The sequence below is a fragment of the Ochotona curzoniae genome, unplaced genomic scaffold (assembly GCF_017591425.1).
Source record: "Ochotona curzoniae isolate NIBS_2020 unplaced genomic scaffold, NIBS_Ocur_1.0 contig_2657, whole genome shotgun sequence".
In the NCBI taxonomy this organism is placed as follows: Eukaryota; Metazoa; Chordata; class Mammalia; order Lagomorpha; family Ochotonidae; genus Ochotona; species Ochotona curzoniae.
The window spans coordinates 186588-208817 of NW_024465540.1; the positions used below are offsets into that span (position 1 = coordinate 186588).

The 22230-nt window shown below is 40.1% G+C and overlaps 1 protein-coding gene across 2 annotated transcripts in view; it reads left to right on the plus strand.

The window, feature by feature from the left end:
• LOC121152787 (cytochrome P450 3A6-like) overlaps nt 1-22230 on the plus strand; it is a 47199-nt gene that overhangs the window by 17272 nt on the left and 7697 nt on the right. For both annotated transcript variants that reach the window (XM_040974949.1, XM_040974950.1), the window contains exons 7-10: nt 4190-4338; nt 19020-19147; nt 19365-19431; nt 20504-20664. In XM_040974949.1, the coding sequence (XP_040830883.1) occupies nt 4190-4338; nt 19020-19147; nt 19365-19431; nt 20504-20664 (505 nt within the window). The remainder of the gene's footprint in view (nt 1-4189; nt 4339-19019; nt 19148-19364; nt 19432-20503; nt 20665-22230) is intronic.

Below are 22230 nucleotides of genomic sequence, written 5' to 3' on the forward strand. Positions count from 1 at the left end.
ATTATTATTATTATTAATTGCATTGCATTATGTGACACAGTGTTATAGGCACTGGGATACCCCCTCCACTCCCTGAACCCTCGCCCCATGGTGGATTTCTCAACCTTGTTGCATTACCACAGTTCAAATTCACTTGAGGTTCTTTATTGGAAGTATTTACCAAGCATAAAGTCCAGCATCTTATTATCCTGGTGAGTTCTATGATTTCTTGTTAAGACCATCTCTGGTCTGAAGGTAAAGCCAGCAAAGTATCATCCCAATCAATTAAAAGCCCCAACATAACATCAACAAAAATTTATAAGATTATGGCATGAATTGACATAGTACTGATTAACCAATACGTTAATATGAAAATGCAGGTTCTTAACCACATCCCGTGACTTCTTCATAGGCATTTCAATTTTGGTTTATATTCAATCAGGTTCTATACACCTCAAAATAGCTATAGATTACTATTCAGGTGTCTCATGTCTATTTTCATTCTAGTCTGATCTCAGAAGCTAAGCAGGGTCGGGCCTGGTTAATACTTGGATGGGTGACCGCATGTCACCTTCTTGAGTCCCCTGGAAAGAGTGAGTTATATCCAAGCTGTCCTGCTAAAGCTTAGATCTTACACACCAGTTACAAACACATATAGCACACACTTCTGTAATATATGTTTTATGGTCTTTAGTTCTGCTTGATTGTAGATGCATGCCTAATATTCCTGGAGTACTTGCTACCCCAGGACAAAGACAACTGCATATTTACCCTTGAAATGTGTGAGTGTGAGTAACAGAAGTAATGTTATTTTTTATATATTTTACTATTATTGCTATCACTTTATGATACAGTTCCATATTCCCTTATGCCCTCCCCAATTCCCTTACCCCCCCACACCTAGTTCCTTTATATCATTACCAACATATACTTCTTCACACTCATTCATAAGTCCATCATTGCTGGCATGGACAATGGCAGAGAGTCCAGAATCCTATTGTCAAGATAAGGCAAACAGTTTCATTGTAAGTCTATCTTTGTATGGAAACAGAAATGCATACCACACTGCATCCTCACATCTGGATGTTAGTCTCCATTTCACAGCTACTGTACATCCCCTCAAATGAAAAGTCATGATAGAAAATCAACAATAGAAAGAAAGATAGAAATTTACAATGCCATAAATTTAAATGACATGTTACTAGATATGACAGCCTCCATTACACAGCTACTATACATTCCCTTAAATGAAGAGCTGCAAAACAAACTCAACATCCGAGAGAAAAAAGAAATTAACAACACCATGAAGTTAAATAACATGCTATTAAGTGAGTAATGTGTAGCTGAAGAAATGAAAATCAAGAACCTTTTTGAAGATGATACACTACATGATCTACGAGTCACTGAATGATTTAATCAGAAGAAAGTATTTTAAAGAGATGAAGCCAACAGAAAAAAAACAACACCCATGTGATATAATTTCCTCTGTTCTTTGTTGAAGTGTGTCTCCTCCAGACAATAAACAGATGGGTTTTGTTTTTTAATCCAGTCTACTAACCTACAATGTTTGATTGAGCTTCAGCCATTTACATTCAGAGTTAAATATCCATGGGTGGTACTTTGATCCTGTGATTTTAGGAATGGGGTGTTCATTAGTTTTGTCTTCTGTTGTCATTTTACTGGGATGTTCTTCCCATTTGCCTTTGGTTTTGGTAGTTGCTATTCCTCTTCTCTGTCAAGAGAATATTTTGAAGTATCAATTGTAGTGCAGGATTGGAAGTGATAAATTCTTTCAGCTTTTCTTTACTGTGGAAGAATTTTATTTCATTTTCAAAGACGAAAGAAAGCTTTGCAGGGTATGTTATCCTAGGCTGACAATTTTTTTTTTTTCTTTTAGAATATGGAATATGTCACTCCATTCTCTCCTTGCCGCTAGAGTTTCCTGTGAGAGATCTCCTGTGAGCTTAATTGGCATTCCATTATATGTCAATTGATTTTTTTCACATGTGCATTTAAGGGTCTTTTCCTTATGTTCAATTGAAGAGAGCTTGATGATCATGTGTCTTGGTGAAGATCTTTTTTGGTCAAACCTGTTGGGAGTTCTGTGCTCCTCCTGGATCTTGTTTCCCAATTCTTTCTCCAGATTAGGGAAATTTTCCTTGATGATTTCATTAAACACATTTGCAAACTCAGCTTCTCTTTCTGCACCTTCTGGGACTCCCATAACTCTTATATTTGGCCTCTTAATAATGTCTTTCAATTCTTAAATACTTTTTTTGGCCTGATCCAGCTCTGCTTCCAGCTTTTGGTTCATTTCTAAATGTAGGAAATATCTTCTAATTTTGAGATTCTTTCTTCTGCTTGCTTCATTCTATTTTTGAGACTGTCCACTGTACTTTTCATTTGGTCTACTGTGTTCTTAATTTCTGATATACCAGCCTTGATTTGCTTTACTGCTTTCTTAAATTCTTTGAACTCTTGCATGAGCTTCTCATTTTTGATCAGAATCTTTAAAATGATTCTTATAGATTCTGTGTCCCCCATTTTCTCAATGTCTTCCTCAGTCAACTCTGAGGTTGGCAAAGGGTTTTGCACCTTTGCAGGGGAGATTTCAGCAATATTAATTGTGCCTTTGTCTCCACTTTTGCTCTTGATCATTGCACTTCTACTTAGCAGAGTTTTCTCCTTGGGGTAGGTTTCTAAGCTGTGTCACACACAGGTTTACAATGCAATTTTACTTATTGCGTTTCATCCACAACTCTGCTTGCAGCCACTTGTGCCACAACCTCCAGCAAGTTCCAGGTCTGGGTTCTTATGTCATATTTCCACCGTGGTCTCCACGGCCCCAGATCTTGGTTCATCACTCTCCACCTCTTGTGATACCATGCTGAGGCTGCACCGTTGTCTCTGCAATGTTTCTCACATTTCCGGTTGGAGTAGTTTCTATATTTAGTTAGGTTGTTGGTTGCGCTGATCTTCACAGAAACTGTTGGACATTAGCTCTGGCTGCCACACGGACCTATTTTGAACTGTAGGATGCCACCGTTGGTATTATTTTCCTGCGGGACCAGTATATTCCCCGGAACTCAGCAAGTCCTCGCAAGCTCAACACATGCACAGTTCACCTTTGTCCACAGCAGTCCAGACACTATTGCCACAGTGCGCAAAATGGCGCCTGACATACGACCACTGCAGTTCTTTGTCCGTTGTCCGTCAGATCTGAGAGCTACCCAGATCTGCTCTGGGTGGAACTTGTAGAATACCACTTTGTTGCAGTTCACTGAGTCAGAAATGACCTCAATCCCAGCTAAGAACATGCTCCGTCCTTTCCTTTGCCCTTTCCTCCTTACACAAAATGGCACCCAATTCAGCTCTAGGGGGCTGAATGGACTAAGAAATCCACCCTGTTCTCACTGCCCATCTGAGATTTGCTGCTCTTTCTCTGCTCCTGGTCAAATGAAATGGACCAGCAGTACGGACAGTTCTTTGTATGGGTTCACCTCCCAAGCTCCCAGTGAAACTCCCTTCCCACCTGGTTGCTGGTGGAGTTCTGGCAGCTGGTGGAGTTCAGATCGCCGTGCTGGAGTATCATTCATGCAACACCACACTGCTGTGCCCACTGCTTTCCTGTGTCTGTCAGTCTCCAGGTAGCCCTCTGCTGTTGTTCTGTCATTTCCTATTTCCTGAAATAAATCCTCTCTGCTTCATCCTGATTAAATATTTCTCGGTCCATTTAAACATGTCCTTACCCTGTTCCGCCATTTTGATTCCTCAGAAGTAATGTTTGTTCTGATAATCTAGGTTGTAGTTTTATTTTTTTTTAACAAATATGTTTATCTCAATAGTAGAGAAGAGGATATATCCTATTTGTTGGTTTACCATGTTAGCTATTTCTGAACTCACGCATGTCCTGCAAGTGTGATATGGTGACAAGCTGTTAAACTACAATCTTCTGCATTTCAGGATGTGTTAGCATGAAGCTAGATCAGAAATGTGGTCAGCTGGATTTGAGCCAAAATTCTGACTGTTGATTGTGCTTACTAAACGTGAGCCACTGAGGCACTCTACCTGCATCCGGATGTGGTCCAGGAGTGGTTTTGCTGTCTGCCTGTTGTGCTTGACATGTGCTTTCTAAGCACTTCCTGCTGCATGTGTGACTCAAGAATGGCAGATAGGTGCTGGTTTTAATTGTTCTTGTCTTTCTCTACAGAATCCTTGGGGCATACAGCATGGATGTGATCACTAGCACATCATTTGGAGTGAACATTGATTCCCTTAGAAACCCACAGGATCCCTTCTTGAAAAATCTCAGGAGGCTAACTAATTGTAATATCTTTAGTCCTTTACTTTTCTCAGTATGTAAGTATAGCACTATTTATTCATCGTTTTAAAATATGCCTTTCAAAGGTATTAATAAACAATAGCATACCTATTTTAACTGTATAGTTAAGCCATCATTGTTGCCAATTCTAGAACATTTTTGTCACTTCAGTAATTCTGTTCCTTCTCTCATCACTCCTTTCCCCCTGTAGCACTCATCTTTTATCTCCATAGATTTAATATTTCTTAAACTGTATTCAAATGGAATTATTCCACACAGGTTCCCTTGTGATTGGTTTATTTCAATCACTCTTAGGCAGCAAGTAATGTTCCATTATGTAACTTTCAATCTTTTGTCCATCAAGGGATTCACTGGTTATTAGACATTTGAATTGTTACTGTTTTGGCTTGAGAACTGTGTTCATTATTTATTTTAATTTTTTTGTGTTAACATTAGTTTCAATCTTTCGAATATACATTCAGTAGTAGAATTAGTGGCAATAATTCTATGTTTAGCTAATTCAATAACTTTCAAGTGTGTTTCTGTAATACCTGTATGATTTTGCTTTTCTTACCTGGAGTATGTAAGGATGAACTCTTTCTCTTTGTTGTGGTGTTTGACTCTTGCATTTTTCATCATATAGCCATTCTATTGGATAGAGGTCATAACCCATGCTGGTTTTAATGTTCATCCTAAATTGATAATTACATAGCTATTATTCACCATTTTCATACTTTCTTTTGATAACTGTCTACTCAAGTTCCAGTGCCATTTAATTAAATTATGTTTTCCTGTATTATTGAATTGAAAGAATTCCTTATATTTTAGAGAAAAGTCTCTTTACACATAAATGGTTTCTAAGATTTTCTCCTGTTCTGGTGGTATCTTTCAGCACTCTACACAGTTTCTGTGTAAGGATAAACAATTTTTGTTCGTTCCAGTATCATTAGTTTCTAAATAATTTTTTCATCTTATGATACAATTCCATAGGCTTTTGGATTTCCCTTAAATCCGCTGTAAATTCCTACTGCTGTGGTTTCCCCTATATTATGGCAATAAAATGGTTAGTAATAAGCACTCATAAGACCAACATTCTGCTTTTGAAATATACTCTGATGTTGCAGGTATGGACAATGGCTGAGAGCCTAGGTTTGTGGGTATCTTTTACTCTAAATGGTTGCTGTGCAAATGCAAATGATTAATGTTTGATGATGTATGATTTGTATATTTTCCTTTTATTGCTTGTGATTTGATTATCAGGTCTAGGAATTCATTGTCAAGTCTGAAGTCGTGAACTCAAACCTCTTGGCTTTCTGCTAGAATCGTACAGCTTTATATCTGCTGTATGATAAGTTGATGCATTTTGAGTTTCTAAAGCTATATATTTTTAATTTGAAAGGCAGAATTAAAAAGATGTTTATTGTGGTTGGTTGGAGAGATGGGAGTGAGAGATTGAGAGCCAAAGTTTTATCTCTGATCTAGTTTATATTGCAGATTTTCTCAGATTTTTGGGATAGGCAAGGCCAAATCCAGGAGTTAGGAGATTCATGAAGGTCTTTATTTGAAGCAAGGGCCTTAGAACTTGTGCCATCTTCTGCTACATTTCCGAGCTACATTAGCAGGAAGCTGGATGGGAATTGGTGCAGCCAGGACTTGAAGCAGCACCCATATGGGATGCCTCTGATGCAGAAAGAGACTTCATTTCTCATAACATAGTGCCAGTCCTTGGAGTTAGCTTTGTACAGAATGATAAAAAACAAAAAACAAAAAAAAAAACAAAAAAAACAAATAAAAGGCTCTCCTTTCTTTTGACTGTGACTGTCCAATTGTAGCAACACTAATTGTTGAACTGAATACGCCTTTCCCTTATATGGAAATAAATCATTCACTGGAACAAAGGAAATAAGGATTACTTCTGGTCTCTGTTTCTTTTATTTTGATCTCTGTCTATACTGAAGGTCCTATACTACTTGCTGTGGTATTATAGCTTTCCATATGTTGAAACTTGGAATTCTGAGAGGGATTTTCCATCTGTGGATTCCTTCCTCAAATAGCTGTAACATTTGGAGTTGAGCTAATCTAAAGATAGTAGTCAAAATCCTTTTCTGGTCATTGCATAAATTCATGTATTTATTGAAAAGTCAGGTTTACAAAGAGGAGGAGAGACAGATAGTAAGATTGTCCATGCATTGGTCTACTAAACAAGTGGCCATAACAACGGGACCTGAGCTGACCAAAGCCAGGAGCCAGGAGCTTCTTTCCTGGAACACCATGCAGGTATAGGATCCCAAGGCATTGGCCCAACTCCACTAGCTTCCCAGGTCACAAGCAAGGATGGGTGAAGGAGCAGCAGGAATATGAACTGGTGCCCAAATGGTATCCTGCCTTATGGAAGGCAAGGATTTTAGCCACTAGGCTATTGTGCCTTGCCCTGATTGAGTCATTTAATCTGCAGATAGATTATTGCTCAGGGTGTCACTGCACAGGCCTTGATATCTAATGTTATTATCAGAGTAATATTAGTTCCATAGTATATAAAATATATATAGTACATATTCTTCCAAATACATTTTTTAATTAATGTTATTAGTTTATGATACAGTTCCATTAGTTCTGGAATTTCCCCTCCTGCCTCCTAAATTACCTTCCCTTCATTAATATCCCCTATAGTATTATAACAGTATAGTCCATCATAAACAGTCCATCATTCTGTTGTTGAAGTGTATCTTGACATTGTAGGTATGGACAATAGCAGAGAGTCCATCATCCTATTGTCAAGATATTTTTAGCAGTTCCTTTGGAAGTCCATCTGTGATTTGAAAGTAGAGTTGAACATACCATCGTATCTTCACACTGTTTATGAAAGTCTCTATGACATAGTCATTAAATATGCCCTTCATGAAAAGCCATAAAACAAAAGCAGTCATATGTGAAAAGGGGTAAGTTTACACCATGAAGTCATGAAGTTAAATAGCATGCTGCTGAATGACCAATGTGAAACTGATAAAATGAAAAAGGAAGTAAAAGCTTTCTGGAAGAAAATTATGCTAGTGTATGACCTATGTGTCACTGAATAAATTTGTAGGAAAAAAAAAACATTTAGAAATAAAATAAAAGCAAAAATATTGTAACTCATTAAATGTGGCCAAAGCAGCATTGAAAGGGACATTTATAATAAGAGGTGTTTACAAAAGAATCAAAATATATCAAAAGAATGATCTGATAAAGCATCTCAAATATTATTTAAAAAGGAAAATGTACAGGGATTTGGAAATCATAAAGAAAATTACATCAAAATGAATTGGCACTAAAAGAGTATAAATTGCATCAAGAAAGAGCAGTTTTTATTTTTCAACATACTTTTAATGATGTTTATAAGTTGATTCAAGTAGAAAAGGTTTAGTATCAGGGCAAAATGGGTCAAACCATTGTGTTCACATTTTCTTTTCCTTCTTCCTGTATATGGGGAAGGGGAGAGTAAAGGGAGAAGCCACACCAAGCCTGCAAACCACTTCAGCACCTGAGGAATGGAGCATGGCACCTGCTGTCATTGTAACATCCTTGATATGGAGCATGCCACAAGGGTTCTGCTCAAGTGGTTCCAATGGTTCTAAAATCCTTTTGATCTCACAGATGCAAAGATGAGGATATCTTTCCAAGCTCCAGTTGTTGACACAGTCCACCTCTAGGTCTCTGTTGGCTCAGAAATGTGTGGTCATGCTTCACTATAGTAGTTGACCAATTTGACTGCCCTCTTTGCACTGCTATGGTACCAGGTATGCTCTGCAGGCTCCAAAGGTCCAACATATCTGCCATGTGCTTTTGGGTATGCTGTCCACAGCTCTGTCAAAGCCACTTGGGAGGCCCAATTGGGACACATGCACTCCACTGACAGTCCACTGATCCTGCTGCCCTCCATGGTTGGAATTATGAGTTCAGCAGTATTGTTCGGGGATCCTCATACCAATCTTTCATATTTGACCTGACTCTTCTGTGTATATCAACCTTTATGGGGTACAAGTTTTTCTTTCACCTATGTCACCTTGGTTCACCTATGTTACCTGTGATTAATGTTCACACTGGTAAATTGCAATTGCTAGGACAGATCAATCTCAAGCCTTATTTATTTATTTATTTATTTATTTATTTATTTATTTATTATCAGTTTACAACACAGTTCAATCAGCCCTGGGGTTTTCCCTAGACCATTCTTTAATCCCACTCCCAGCCAATTAGTTTTTTCCATATCATTACAACAACATTGTTCCTCGTAGACTGTCATAAATCCATCATTGTGAACATGACGATTCCAGTGTTCAGCATCCCATTGTCAAATAGCATCCAACATTTTTACTGGGAGTCCAACCTGCATCTAGACATAGAGACGTATAGTGAACCATATCGTCACATTTGAACTTGTCAGTCTCCACTCCACACTCAGTATAAATCCCTTATGCTAAAACCAGAACAGCAGGGGCCCTAAGCATTCCCCCACAGCATCAGATAGCAGATGCTAGCACTGGAGGCTAATCTGTAAGGTTAAACTACAAAACTATCTGGAAAGTGCATGTGCCAAGTGTGGGAGTGGCCTATGAAAGAAAGAGTGGGCACCTCCCTCTTGGGTTACCACTCCCACTGCAGAACATGAAAACCAGGACTGGGGCAGGGATGGCTGGACACAAAGGCACCCACCAACATGAGTGTGGGCTGGATGGTGGAGCTGCATGGGATGTACTAGGCTTTAATGCCTGATAACATATATGAGAGCTGAATGGGATGTGGGAAAGACTGGACTAGTCTGCTGCAAATAATGGCAAGCCTGGGAAACTAGGGCAGGGTGGGTCTGGTGGGGATTATAGTGGGTTGATCTGACAATGCTGCGTTCCATGGTGTGCCAAGGATTGCAAATGCCAGATCTGAGCATTCTCAGAGGCTTAGACAGAGCAGTGAACAGCAAAATCAGGGGCACATGGAGGATATGGCAGTCTATCAGAACCTGCAGAGGATACCTGGCACCACAACAGAGGACAGAATATATCAACTATCCCAGCTATACATTTGCAGTGATAAACTGTGCAGATGGAGACTATAAGGTGGACTATGCCAGCCCGTGAATTCTACAGTGACTTCATCATACTTGGAATGGCAAAAATGGCATCAACTCATAATTGTTGAATTATCAAAGCCACTTAAGCAAGATCCTCAGAGCATGGTCCATATTCTGGACCTAAGATCAATGGGAGGTTGTTTGGGGCTTCTCCCTTTATCTCCACCTTTACCCCAGAATAAAAAGATAGATAGATAGATAGAGAATATGGAAATTATACTCTTATTCACTTTCCTGCAGCACTTGAACCCTTGTGCCCTAATTAACCATGTAAAGATTGTCAAGAATAAAGTTTTTTAAAAAGGCACAGAATAAAGCCAACAACAGGAAGAAAAAAAGAAATTTACAGTTCCATGAAGCTAAATAACCTGTCACTGAATATGATGGTCTTCATTACACTTACTGTACAGTCCCTTAAATGAAAAACCACAAAATAAAGACAACAACAGGACTAAATGAAGAAATTTAAAATACCATGAAGTTAAATAACATGATACTGAATGACTAGTGTTTGCTGAAGAAACGAAAAAGAAAATCAAGCACCATTCTAAAGAAAATGATACTAATATATGACCAGAATTAGGGGAGAATTTAATGAGAAAAAGAACGTGTTTTGAAGAAATAAAATAAAAACAATAAAATGCAAGAAATCTAGTTTCCGCTGATCTTTGTTCATGAGATATATCTCCTGTAGGTAACAAAGAGATGGGTTTCACATTTTTTAATCCAATCTACTCTTCCAAGACATCTAATTGATGAGTTAAACCATTTACATTCGCAGTTAAAATAAGTGGATGGCAATTTGGTCCTGTCATTTGAGGAATGAATTGTTCAATGATTTAAACTTCTGCTCTTATTTTATTGCATTGATTGTCACATTTGTCTTTGGTATTGGTATATGCTATTCCTCTTTGTCAAGAAAACATCTTTAAGTATCATTTGTAAGGCAGGTTTGGAAGAGGGATATTCTTTTAATTTCTCTTTATTTTGGAAGAATTTTATTTCATTTTTATAGACAAAGGAAAACTTCACTGGGAACATTATCCTGGACTGACAAGTCCTTGCTTTAAAATCTGGACTATGTTGCTCCATTTTCTTCTGTAGAGTGTTCTGTGAGTGATCAGCTATGAATTTAATTGCCATCCATCTGTATGTCAATTGATTCTTTTTTCATGTTTACCTTTAAGGATCATATCATTATGTTTGGTTGAAGAGAGCTTGATTATCATGCGTCATGGTGAATATCACTTTTAGTCAACCATTTTCCAGTTCCCTGCTTCTCCTGGGTGCTGTTTTCCAATTCTTTCTCCAGGTTAGGAAAATTTCCTTTACTATTTCTTTAAAAAAATTTTTAAATCCAGTTTCTCTTTCTGTATCTTCTGAGACTCTCATGAGACTATATTTTCAATTGAATAGAATTTTTCAGTTATTGAATACATTTTTTCAGCTTAATGCAGCTCTGCATTCAACTTTTTGTTTGCTTACCCTTGGTGAGAGAGAATATCTTGCAATTCTGAGATTGTTTCTTCTGCTGTCTTCATTCCATTTTGGAGATTCTCCATTTTACTTTTCATTTGCACCATTAAAAAGCAGAAATTTTTCATTTCTAATATATGAGCTTTCCTTTGAGTCATTGCTGCTATTTCCTTGTAACACATTCCTTAAATTCTTAGAACTCCTGCTTTACATGCTTCTCATTTTTAAGGTTTATAACAAGTATTTTGAACTCTGACTCACCCATTTTTTTTTCATGTATTCCTCAGTTAATTCTGAGGTTGGCCAAGGCTTTTGCTCCTCTGCAGGAGACACTTCAGTCATATTCATTGTACTTTTACCTCTACTTTTGCTCTTTGTCACTGTTCTTCTGGTTATTAGATTCTTCTCTTTGAGGCATGTTTCCATGCTGTGTCCCACACAGGTCTGCAGTTTGATCTTACTTGCTGTGGGTGGTATGTATTTCTTTGTTTACAGTCGCCTGTACCACTCCCTCCAGCAAATTTCAGATATGTACTCTTGTGTTACATTTCCACCACAATTTGTGTGCCCCAGCTCCTGGCTCACTACTTTCTTTCTCCAGTGACCCTGTACTATAGTTGCACCATTTTCTGTACAATATTTCTCCCATTTTCAGTCACATAGTTCTCAGGATTATGGTGTATGTGCAGCTCACTGTTGTCTCTACAGTTTCAAAGCCTTTGTAACATTGTACAAGATGACACCTCATGTGAAACTTGTGGAGTTCTTGATCAGCTGGCCATTAGGTCTGCATGCTACCTGGACCTATTTTGGGAGAAACTTCCCAAATGTGAAGCATGCCACATTGTTGTAGTTTGCTGAGCCAGAAATGAGTTCACTTTCAACTTAGTTCAGGTGCAGTTCTGTCCTATATCTATTGTCTCCCTACACAAGATGGCATCCAATTGGGCTCTAGTGGGGTTAAGCTCTGATATCTGCCCTGTTCCCACACCACCTGTGTGGAATCTGATGCTCTATTTCTGCTCTTGGTCAAAGCAAAAATGACAGCAGATTGGGCAGTTCTTTGTCTAGGTTCACTTTCTGAGTTCTCAATCAACTAACCTTTGCAAATAGTTTCTGTTGGAGTTATAGTTCCTGATGCAGTTCAGGCAGCCATTTGCTTAATGTCGCTAGTGTATTTGTTTACTGAGGCACCACGCTATTGTCTTCACTGCTTCCCTGTGTCCCTCAGTCTCCAAGTTTGCCTCTGTTGTTGCTCTGTTCTTTTTCTTTTTTTATTTTCTTGAAGGTGCACTCTCTGCTTGACCCTGGCTAATATTTCTCTATTTAAAAGTGTCCTTCTGGTGTATTTGTTCACTGAGGCACCACGCCATTGTCTTCACTGCTCCCCTGTGTCTCTCAGTCTCAAAGTTTGCCTCTGTTGTTGCTCTGTTCTTTTTCTTTTTTTATTTTCTTGAAGGTGCACTCTCTGCTTGACCCCGGCTAATATTTCTCTATTTAAAAGTGTCCTTCTGGTGTATTTGTTCACTGAGGCACCACGCCATTGTCTTCACTGCTCCCCTGTGTCTCTCAGTCTCAAAGTTTGTCTCTGTTGTTGCTCTGTTCTTTTTCTTTTTTTATTTTCTTGGAGGTGCACTCTCTGCTTGACACTGGCTAATATTTCTCTATTTAAAAGTGTCCTCCTACTGCTACATATACTGTCAAACCAGTGTAGGAGGCGGGCCTGGTGGGGTTATTGTGGGTCAGCTGCCTCTGGTTCATGCCAGGGCTGAATATGTGCTGGGCAGCACTAGGCTAGACTGAAACATCCATTTGTTCCAGAGGAATCAGGGCTGAAAACAGAACCAACACAGTGATCGCAACCACCAGCTGATGGGGAGATGGACTGTGCTGGGCCCTGTACTTGCTAATTCATACAAGAATGTGGTTTGAGAACACCTCAGACAAAGTTTCTTTGGAGATCTTCCCAATCAAAATGCTGGACTTAGAACTCTAACCAAGAAAAGAGAGAAGACAGAACAGGTCAATCAACCATCTCAGCTATATGTTGGCATGGAAATACAGGGCTAACAGACTCTATGATGGACTATGTCAATCAGTGGGTTCTGCAAAAACATCATACTGCTTGGAGTGGCAATATTGGCAGTGATTCATAACTGGTGAAATATCAAAACCACTTGAGCAAGAATCTCAGAAGATGCTCTACATCTCAGACTTCAGGTGGGTGGGAAATTGGGTGGGCCTTCTCCCTTAATATCCCCCTCTAAACATGAAGGAAACAATATGGAAATAATAATCCTACCCACTTTCCTATAGCCCTTGAACCTTTTTTACCCTAACTAAGAAAAGATTGTCAAAAAAAAAAAAGTGTCCTTACACCAGCATGATTATCTTTAGCCCCATTGCTTACATAAAAGGATAGGTGCTGCACCCCACCCTAACACTGTCCTCCACATAGTCTGCCCTCATGTACAGCTTTGGGAACTACAGTCTAGACAGAGTTGCCCGCGAAAGTTTCATATTCAGGAGATTGGTCCTATCTTTCATCCTTCCCCTTTAGCTCTCATTCACATAATCGGGCATTGAAGCCTAATTCATCCCAGTTGACGCCACTCTCCATCCCACACTCTTGCCAGTGGGTACCAATACATGTCGTGGCAGGCCTGCCTGCAGTCCTGGTACTCATGAACAAGCCATTGTTTAAAGAAGTTGAGCAAAACAATGTTTTACTCAGTCTAGCAAGAAATGCAAGAGAGAAAACCAAGTAAAATTAGAGATGAAAAAGAAAAGATCCTAGGAAACAAATTAGTTGATCTCTTCCAGAAGAGCATTGGATTCTTTGATCAATATGAGGTGTTCTTCATTGCTTTAGAAGTTTTTTTATGTCAAAGTCTGTAATATCTGATATAAGAATGACAATGCCAACTTGCTTTTTAATTTTCATTAGCTTTCAATGTCTTTTTGCATTCTTTTACTTTCAGGTTCTGTGTATCTTTTTTGGTGAGATGTGTCTCCTGTAGGCAGCAGATAGATGGGTTTTGGTTTTTTTTGTTTTTTTTTTCTGTTTGTTTGTTTTGTTTTTGGTTTTTTTTATCTAGTCCTCTAATCCGTAACACTTGATTAATGAATTTAATCCATCTGCATTCAGGGTTAATACGAATACGTAATAATTTAGTCCTGATATTTTAGTAAAGGGTTGTTCTTCATTTAGTCTTCTGTTGTTCTTTTAATGGGATATTCTCCACGTCTATCTTTGCTTTGTTGAGTGCTATTCCTCTTCTTTGTCAAGAGAATATCTTTAAGAATCATTTGTGGTGCAATTCTATAGAGGAAATTCTTTGAGTTTTTCTTTTATGTGATTTTTTTTTTTACTTCATTTTCAAAGACAAAGGAAAGCTTTTTTGCGAAATTTCTTTTGGTCTGACTACGATTTTCTTTTATTATACATAACATGTTACTCAATTCTCAATAAATTACCTGATTGTCTTCAAGTGCACTTTTTAGGGTGTCTTCCTTGTTTTTATTTAGCTGAAGTGATCTTGATTTTCATGTCATAGCAAGGATTTCATTGGTAAAACCTATTGGGAGTTCTCTGCCCCTTATTTTATATTTTCCCCAATTCTTTCCCCAAATTAAGAAAGTTTTTATTTCTTATTTCACGGCACACATTTTTAAAACCCAGCTTCTTTTTCTGTCTCTTTTGAAACTCACAAAATTCTTATATTTATACTTTTAATATTATTCCTTAATTCTTAAATGGTTTTGTTAGCTTCATTCATCTTCCAGCCTTTTGATTTTTCTCCCATTTTTGAAAATAACGTCTTCCAATTCTGAGATTTCTTTCTTCTTCGAGGGTGCCAATTAAGTTTTAATTTGCTCCATTGTGCCTTTTATTTGTAATTATTTGGATTTTATTTGACTGTTGCTATATGCTGTGTGATACGTTCTTTAAATTCCTTAGAGTCCTGTGTGTGTTTCTCACTGTTTTTTAGAGGCTTTATAACAAGTCTTTAAAAGTATTTTTGGAAATTTTATTTTGATTATTTGTACATTATTGGTTATGGTGGGAATGGACACGGGCTAGAGGAATGTGAATGAGATCATTAGTTCCAAAATCTCATTTTTGCTTCTTTATCTGGGTGAAGGGGTAAATAAGGGGAGAAGCCACACCCATCCCCTCAACCACCACTGTTCCCTGGAATGGGACATGGACACAATGCCATCCCAGAATCCATGATGTAAGGCATGCTGGTAGGGTCCTGTTTAAGTGGCTTTGATAGCTCAGTAGTTTTTAATTACTGCCGATCTTGCCACTTCAAGTACAGTGAAATCCTTTCAGAGCTCACTGGTTGATAATGGACTATTTTCCCAGATATTCACTTCCAACATTTGGCTAGGGTAGTTGATCAATTTGTTTTTGTTCTCCATTTTATTTTGTGATACCAGGTACCCTCTGAAGACTCGAATACACTGCCATATTCTCCATGTGTATCTGGATATGCTGTTTACTGTTCCATCTAATTGACTGAGGAAACCCAGCTCTGACACATGCCCTCCATGTTCAGACCATGGAGCCTACAATTCTTCCAATGTGTGAAGTTCTGAGTGTAGCAGTCATGTATGGGGATCCCCAAAGCAGCAGCATCTGGGGTGATCTTGGACCTGATTCTTGGGTTTGCTTGATAATACAGGGTCAGGGACAATCCATCTCCCAAATCAGCCCACATGCAAATTGGTGATTGCAAATGCTGAGTCAGTTCTTTCTCCAGCCTCATTTCCTATGTAAACTAATGGGTGTTTCAGCCCACACTGACTCTTCCCCACTACACATTCATCCTTCATGTAAAGCAGCAGAGCTGCAACATATTCAAAGCAACACCCAATAATCCACAGCAGGCCTGCCCCCTGATCTGGTGCCCTTGATTGACAATATACACAGGCAAGGGACCAGTTTGTCCCACACCCTGTTCAGCTTTCATACATCTCAATTGGCCCTGAAGCCTGATTCAATCAAACCAGCCCACTATCCGGCCGACACACATGCTGGTGGTTGTCACTCTATCTAGCCATGCTTGCCCCAGTCCTGTTTTACATGCCCTTCAGTGGGAGTAATACCCAGAAGGGAGGTTCTCAATGTTTCCCTTTTGCATCCACTCCCTTTCCCAGATCTTCAATTCTCCAAGTGGTTCTGCAGTTTAGCTTGGCAGAATTTGCCCCTGTTGCCAGCACCTGACAGCTGATTCTGCAGAAAAGTCCAACCAACCTGCAACTACTCTTCCTTAAGCTTGTATAAATGGATACAGTTAGCCCAGCCTGGCTTTCCCCTAAACTAGTTCATTTACAGACTAATAAAGTATTATCCTACTGTGCTTACAGCTCTCCCCTCTGGGTCTCATGAGTGCTGCTTGGGTGCTTCATCCCAATGTAGCATGAGCCCATCCCATTGGCATTTGCCGGTGGATGCTCTAGCCTGGCTCAGCCATGCTTATCTCCAGTTCCAGCTCTCAATGGAGTAGGCTACAGCCTAGCCCAGCCCAGGGAGCACCCAGTCCTGGCCCTCATGTGAACTGTTTAGTATTGTGGCTCAGCTCTACCCAACATACACTGCATTGTGGTGCTCAGATTGGCCAGTGGAAGATATGAACTGGCCCAGCCTGGCTTGTCCCAGACTGTAGCCAAGTGTATGCTAGTGCGTACTGTAACCTCTCCTAATCTGGGCTGTTTTCTGCCTTGGTTCTTGCACTCACCTGCAGGGACTGTATACCAACAGAGGAGTTTCCCAAACTTCTCCATCAGAATCTATCCCAGTGCCAGTTCTCTCACACACTGGTGGGTCAAAGCCCAACAACCATGATCCACATCCAGAACCTGCAGCAACAGTGTCCTCTCCTAACCAGCCCTCACACATTTGGGATCTTATTGTTGGGTGTTTCAACAAAGTAAAGCCTTGTCCTCACCCAGGCACAGCTTACACATGGCTCAGAAGGATCAAAGACCCAGCCCAGCCTTTTTTTCACCCACCTTGGTTCACATGATTATTGGTAGCTGCCGGATTGTAGCCTAGCATGTCACATCCTATACCCAGTTCGCACCCATGCCAAGGTACTTTGCAGCCATGTCTGGAGGAGATCATAGACCCCTCCATCTTCACACTCATCAGTTGGAACCCCCACCCAGCTTGGGTTACCCCTTAGATCTTCAACCAGCCCTGTTTTAGCCAATGATTATGCACATGCCAGTGGTTGCTCTGCCCCAGTTTGGCATAGCTCTTCCCCTATCTGCCTCGTGCCAACTCTTAGATATGAGAGTCAAACCTTTCATGATCTCCACTCCAGCATGGTTTCTGCACTTGCTAGTGTGCTAAGGTTTGCTTGGCTTTGCTGTTCCACCCCCTTCCAAAACCAACACACACTTGGCAGTAAGTGGAGCTACGTTGTCAAGCCTGTCTATTACCCAGGCCTGAACCATAGTTCACTAACAGGAACTATGGCCAACCAGAGAAGTTTCCAAAGTTCCCTTACCTGGCTCAATCCCAGACATAGATTTCACATATGCCAACCTCACATACCTCATAGCGTGCCCTTTTACCAAGCCTATGTATGAGCCAGTTAATATGTTGGCCTAGTCTGTCCCATGCTCTGATTTAAGGTGCACATACAGGTGCTGCAGCCTGAATCTGCCCAGTCTGGTCCCAGCCCCAGTACCTGTGCTTGTTGGCAGGTTCCATGGTCATGCCCAGTTCAGCACATCACTACCCCCACCCTTAAGCTATGCAGTAAGACTTGTGATTCCATAGGATTAGGCCCATATATTCTCCAGAGAATCTACCCCTGGGCGTGGTTCTCTTGTATGTTCATTAGTATCATGGGAAAGCCTAACATTCCTTGTCCCCTATGTTGACCCACACTGTCAGATACTGTGACCTAATCCTGCCAGGTATGCCCCTAGCTTTTGTGTTTTGTGTGGGTTTGTGGTGGTCAGCAGTGTTTCATGCTAACAAGTCCAACTCAAGGTTTCTATTTTTGAGTACATTGGTCAGACGCATAAATGCCCTCTGAGAGCTCCCCTCCATACCGCCAGCTCTCAGGCTGCTTGCTTACTTTCAAGCACAGTGGCCTTGTTGCTGGGAGTTCCTCAGGAATAATTATTTGCTAAACACTCCCTGAGCTGTCAGCCCTTTCCCAAAGCCCCTCACCCCCTTTCCTAATGAATCCACGATCCTTGTGTCCAACAGTGCATGGGTTCTTGAGCCCAGCTTTTGCAAGCATAGTCATTGGTTTACTGATCCAGACCTCTGCCTCCCCACCAGTGTCCAATTTTTATGGAATATGTGCTCGAATGTTGTCTTACCTCTCCACTCACCCAAGATCCAGGCCTATTGAAATTCTCCAGGCCTGGTCCACCAGTACACATTGGCAGCATGCTTCTCCATCTCCTAACCTCACCTGACAACAAGCACATGGAGAATTCCCCAGGGAATTTGCATACCTGCTTAGATGTGAGCTCTCAGGTCCACATATGCCCCACTATTGCTATGCACTCCCCAAGCTCACATCCTCCGGATCCCATGAGCTAACACACTCCCCTATCCCCACTGCCTCCCCCATCTCAGCAAGGGAATGCCTGTTTTAAAATTCTTTATCCCTCATTTCCTCGATGTATTCCTCAGTTTACTTTATGCCTGAAAAGGGTTTTTGCTTCTTTGGGAGGAAGGCATTAGTAATATTCACTGTGCCTGTCTTTGCTTTTGCTCTTGGTCATTGTACTTCTGGTTAGATTTCTCTTAGGCTGGTTTCTAAGCTTTATCACCATAGGTCTGCAATTCATTTTAAGGAATGGGTTCAATACTTCATTTGCAGTCACTGGTGCCATTCTCTCTGGTGAGTTTCAGTCCAGGCCCTTTGTGATTGCTAAAATGAAGGAAAGACCATTGATGTTCCATTCTTGTAATGGCCTCTGTGTTTGGTTGTGTTATTATTACTCAGTGTTTGCTCTGAAAGTCTGAAGAAAAGTGCTGAAGGCATGGTTTCTTGTTGAGAGCCTGAGGACTTTTACTCCTTTGATAGGGAAGTTGTATTTGTGCCACATAAATTTTGCTTTACATTAGAATTTCTTTATTTTTTCTTTTTCCTATAGCACTCTTTCCTTTCCTCACCCCAGTATGTGAGGCATTGAATATCAGTAAGTATCCCAGAGATGTTACAGATTTTTTGAAAAGCTCTGTTGAAAAAATTAAAGAAGATCGCCTCAGAGACAAGAAAAAGGTAAATCTGATGTTATTTGCATGAGGATGTTCTGTTTGTCCCTTGTTTGGGGCCTATAACTATATGATCATTTTGAGGCATAGTATTGAGATGGTGACTCAGGCCACTCCAGTCAGACCTCTTGGTTTGAGTGGGGTCTCCTCAGAGAGCAGCTGCAGTGCTGAGCTCCTGATGGACTTGACATAGGGTTGTGTTATCTTTAACCATTATCTTTCAGCACCGAGTGGATTTACTGCAACTGATGATTAACTGCCAGAATTCCAAAGAAGTTGATTCCTACAAAGGTAACCAAGAATGTATAGGTGCTGTTCATGCTTGGACTGCATTCTGAATGTCACAAGTTTATCTGTTTTCCATTCTTGTCCCCTTAATTTAACTCGCATATATTTTGATGAATCATCCTTTAGTTTTCATACAATAAAGCCTTGGTATTTTCCAAGTGGTGTACTGGTTGCACTGTGCATATGCGACAGAGAAGCTTTCTCCTGAAATCACCCAACTGAGATGGTGATGAGGATTTTGTAATGAAGAGAGAATAATAAGACATGGGATAGACTGTGATAATGTGAACTCACGCATTTTTTTTTTCTGGCTCTGTGTAGATAAATTTTCTTTAAAAAAGGAAAAAAAAAAAAAAACGGTCTATTGGCAACACAGATCAGATTTACAGAGTGAAGGAAAGGCAGAAAAATCTTCCATCCACTGGTTCACTCTCTGATGGCCACAATGTCTAGAGTTCAACCGATCCGAAACCGGGAGCCAAGAGTTTTTCTCCTTGCCCCCATGCAGGTGCATGGGCCCTTGGCTTTGACCATTCTCTATTGATCTCCCAGGCTGTAAGCAGGGAGCTGGATAGGAAGTGGAACAGCAGGGAGATGTACTGGCATACATATGTGATGCTGGTAATGGAAGGTAGAGCATTAGCCATTTGAGCCAATGTGCTGGGTGCTTATACATTTTTTTCCTACAAAAATTTTGAAATTTAATGTAAAAATGTTGTTTCTTTAAACATTTGTTTATTTAAAATAGCCATTGCAGAAGTAAATGGAGAGTGAGTATTCTACCTTTACTGGTTGATTCCACACATGGCTGCCCAAAGCAGGAATAATTCTGGAGCATGGATATCCATTGAAAACTCTTTAGCATGTTCAGGGGTTGAAGTAGTGGAGCCATCATTTTTCCTTCCCAGAATTATTAACAGAATGCTGGATTGGAATTGGAAACCTGGACTTGAATCAGCAGTCATATCCAATGCTGTCTTTGCAGACAGTAGCTTAAATTTGTGTGCTATAACATCTGTTTGCATGTGACTTATAGTGATCTATTTCACTTAAAATGTTTTTCTTCTCCTTTCAGCTCTGACTGATACAGAACTTGTAGCCCAGTCAATCGTCTTTATTTCTGCTGGCTATGAGACCACTAGCAATGCTCTTTCTTTTATTATGTACTTATTGGCCACTCACTCTGATGTCCAGCAGAAACTGCAGCAGGAGGTTGATTCAGCTTTTTCCAATAAGGTGAATGAATGAGTGAGTGAGTGATACTTGGGATGGGTGCACTGTGGGGCAGCGTTTAGTGTCTTGATAGAATGCCTCGACATCACCACTCCGGGGACTGCTTGCAAAGTGTGTGGTGAGGATACTTCATTGACAATTAAAGGAATAAGCTAAAAAGAAAAACACATGGAGAAAAAAGGCTCAAGCTGCAACTCACTGAACAAGGACATCTGTGAGAATGATCTTTGGTCGTATGTGTGTTTTACAAGAATCCACAGTGGCACATAGTAGGAGTTTTTGCTACTCAAGTCTGAGGTCACTTGCTCTGCTTCCATTGGCTGAATATTGTTTGGTTGAATTTTTGTGCGAATGAGGCTGGCCTGGGCTGGTCTGGACGGCCATGGGGTTGCAGACTCTGCTCTTCTTCCTGCCATTCTCATTCTCCAATCACAACATCCGTGTTAAAGAAGACAAGACATGATCCAGCATGTCTGCTCTTGATTGTAAAAAAGCCTGGAATCTAGTGTGGTGTGCCTGTTTTACGTCCAGATAAACACCAGGATCACCTTCTAGTTTGCAGTTGAGAACTGAAATTATGCCTGAGGAACTATTCTAGAAACAGTATGCAGAGAAGAGGTGCTTTCCTATCTGTATAAAACTCTCACTTGACCTGAATTTGTTGCCACATTTACATGAATTAAAAAAAAAATTGAGTGACATTATATGTCCATATTTTCAAATAAAAGGTTTCTTTTTCTGTTGTTTCTTTTGAGAGTTAAATGTACAGTTACTGGACACTATGCAAGGCACATGGTTGCATTGAAAGAAACAAGACTAGATTTGAACAGTAATACTGCAATAAGGTGGAGCAATCCACCATGTGAGGAGGGCAAGGGGAGGGGAAGGGAGAACATCAGAGCCTATGAAACATTATTTTAAAATGAAATGCAGTAAAAAGTATATGTAAAAATGTACAGAAAGAGAAAAAGAGGAAGGATAGAAAAATCTTGCATTTTCTGGTCACTCCACTTATGTCCACAATGACCAGTGTGCCATTAGGATGAAGCCAGACAGTGTAAGGGATTTTCTCCTTTTCACGTCCCATTTTGTTGGCAATGTTGTATCCTCTTTTTGAAGGGTGATATTGACTTTGCATATTTTTGTTGAGCATAGTGTTCTACTCTATGCATCTCTCCTTCTAACATATTTTAATGGAATGCCATATATATAAATAGGAAGAGAGGAAGATCTTATGCCTGATGGTTCACTCCCCATGTGGCTGCAACAAACAGTTCTGAGCAAATGCGAACCAAGAAGCCAGGAACTTCTTCTGGGTCTCCCATCTGGGCTCAGGGTCCCAAGGTATTGGGCCATCCTCGACTGGTTTTGCTGACCATATGCAGAGAACATAATGAGAGTGAGGCCACTGCTTTAGATCCAACACCCATATCAAATTCCGTTCGGTGCAAGGTGAATTATTTAGCCACTAAGCAACCATGGTGTGCCAAATATTTATCTCTTTCATACACATGAGACAGCATGAGTATTATAAAGACACATCGAGGAGTTCTATCCCTGGTTAGGGGT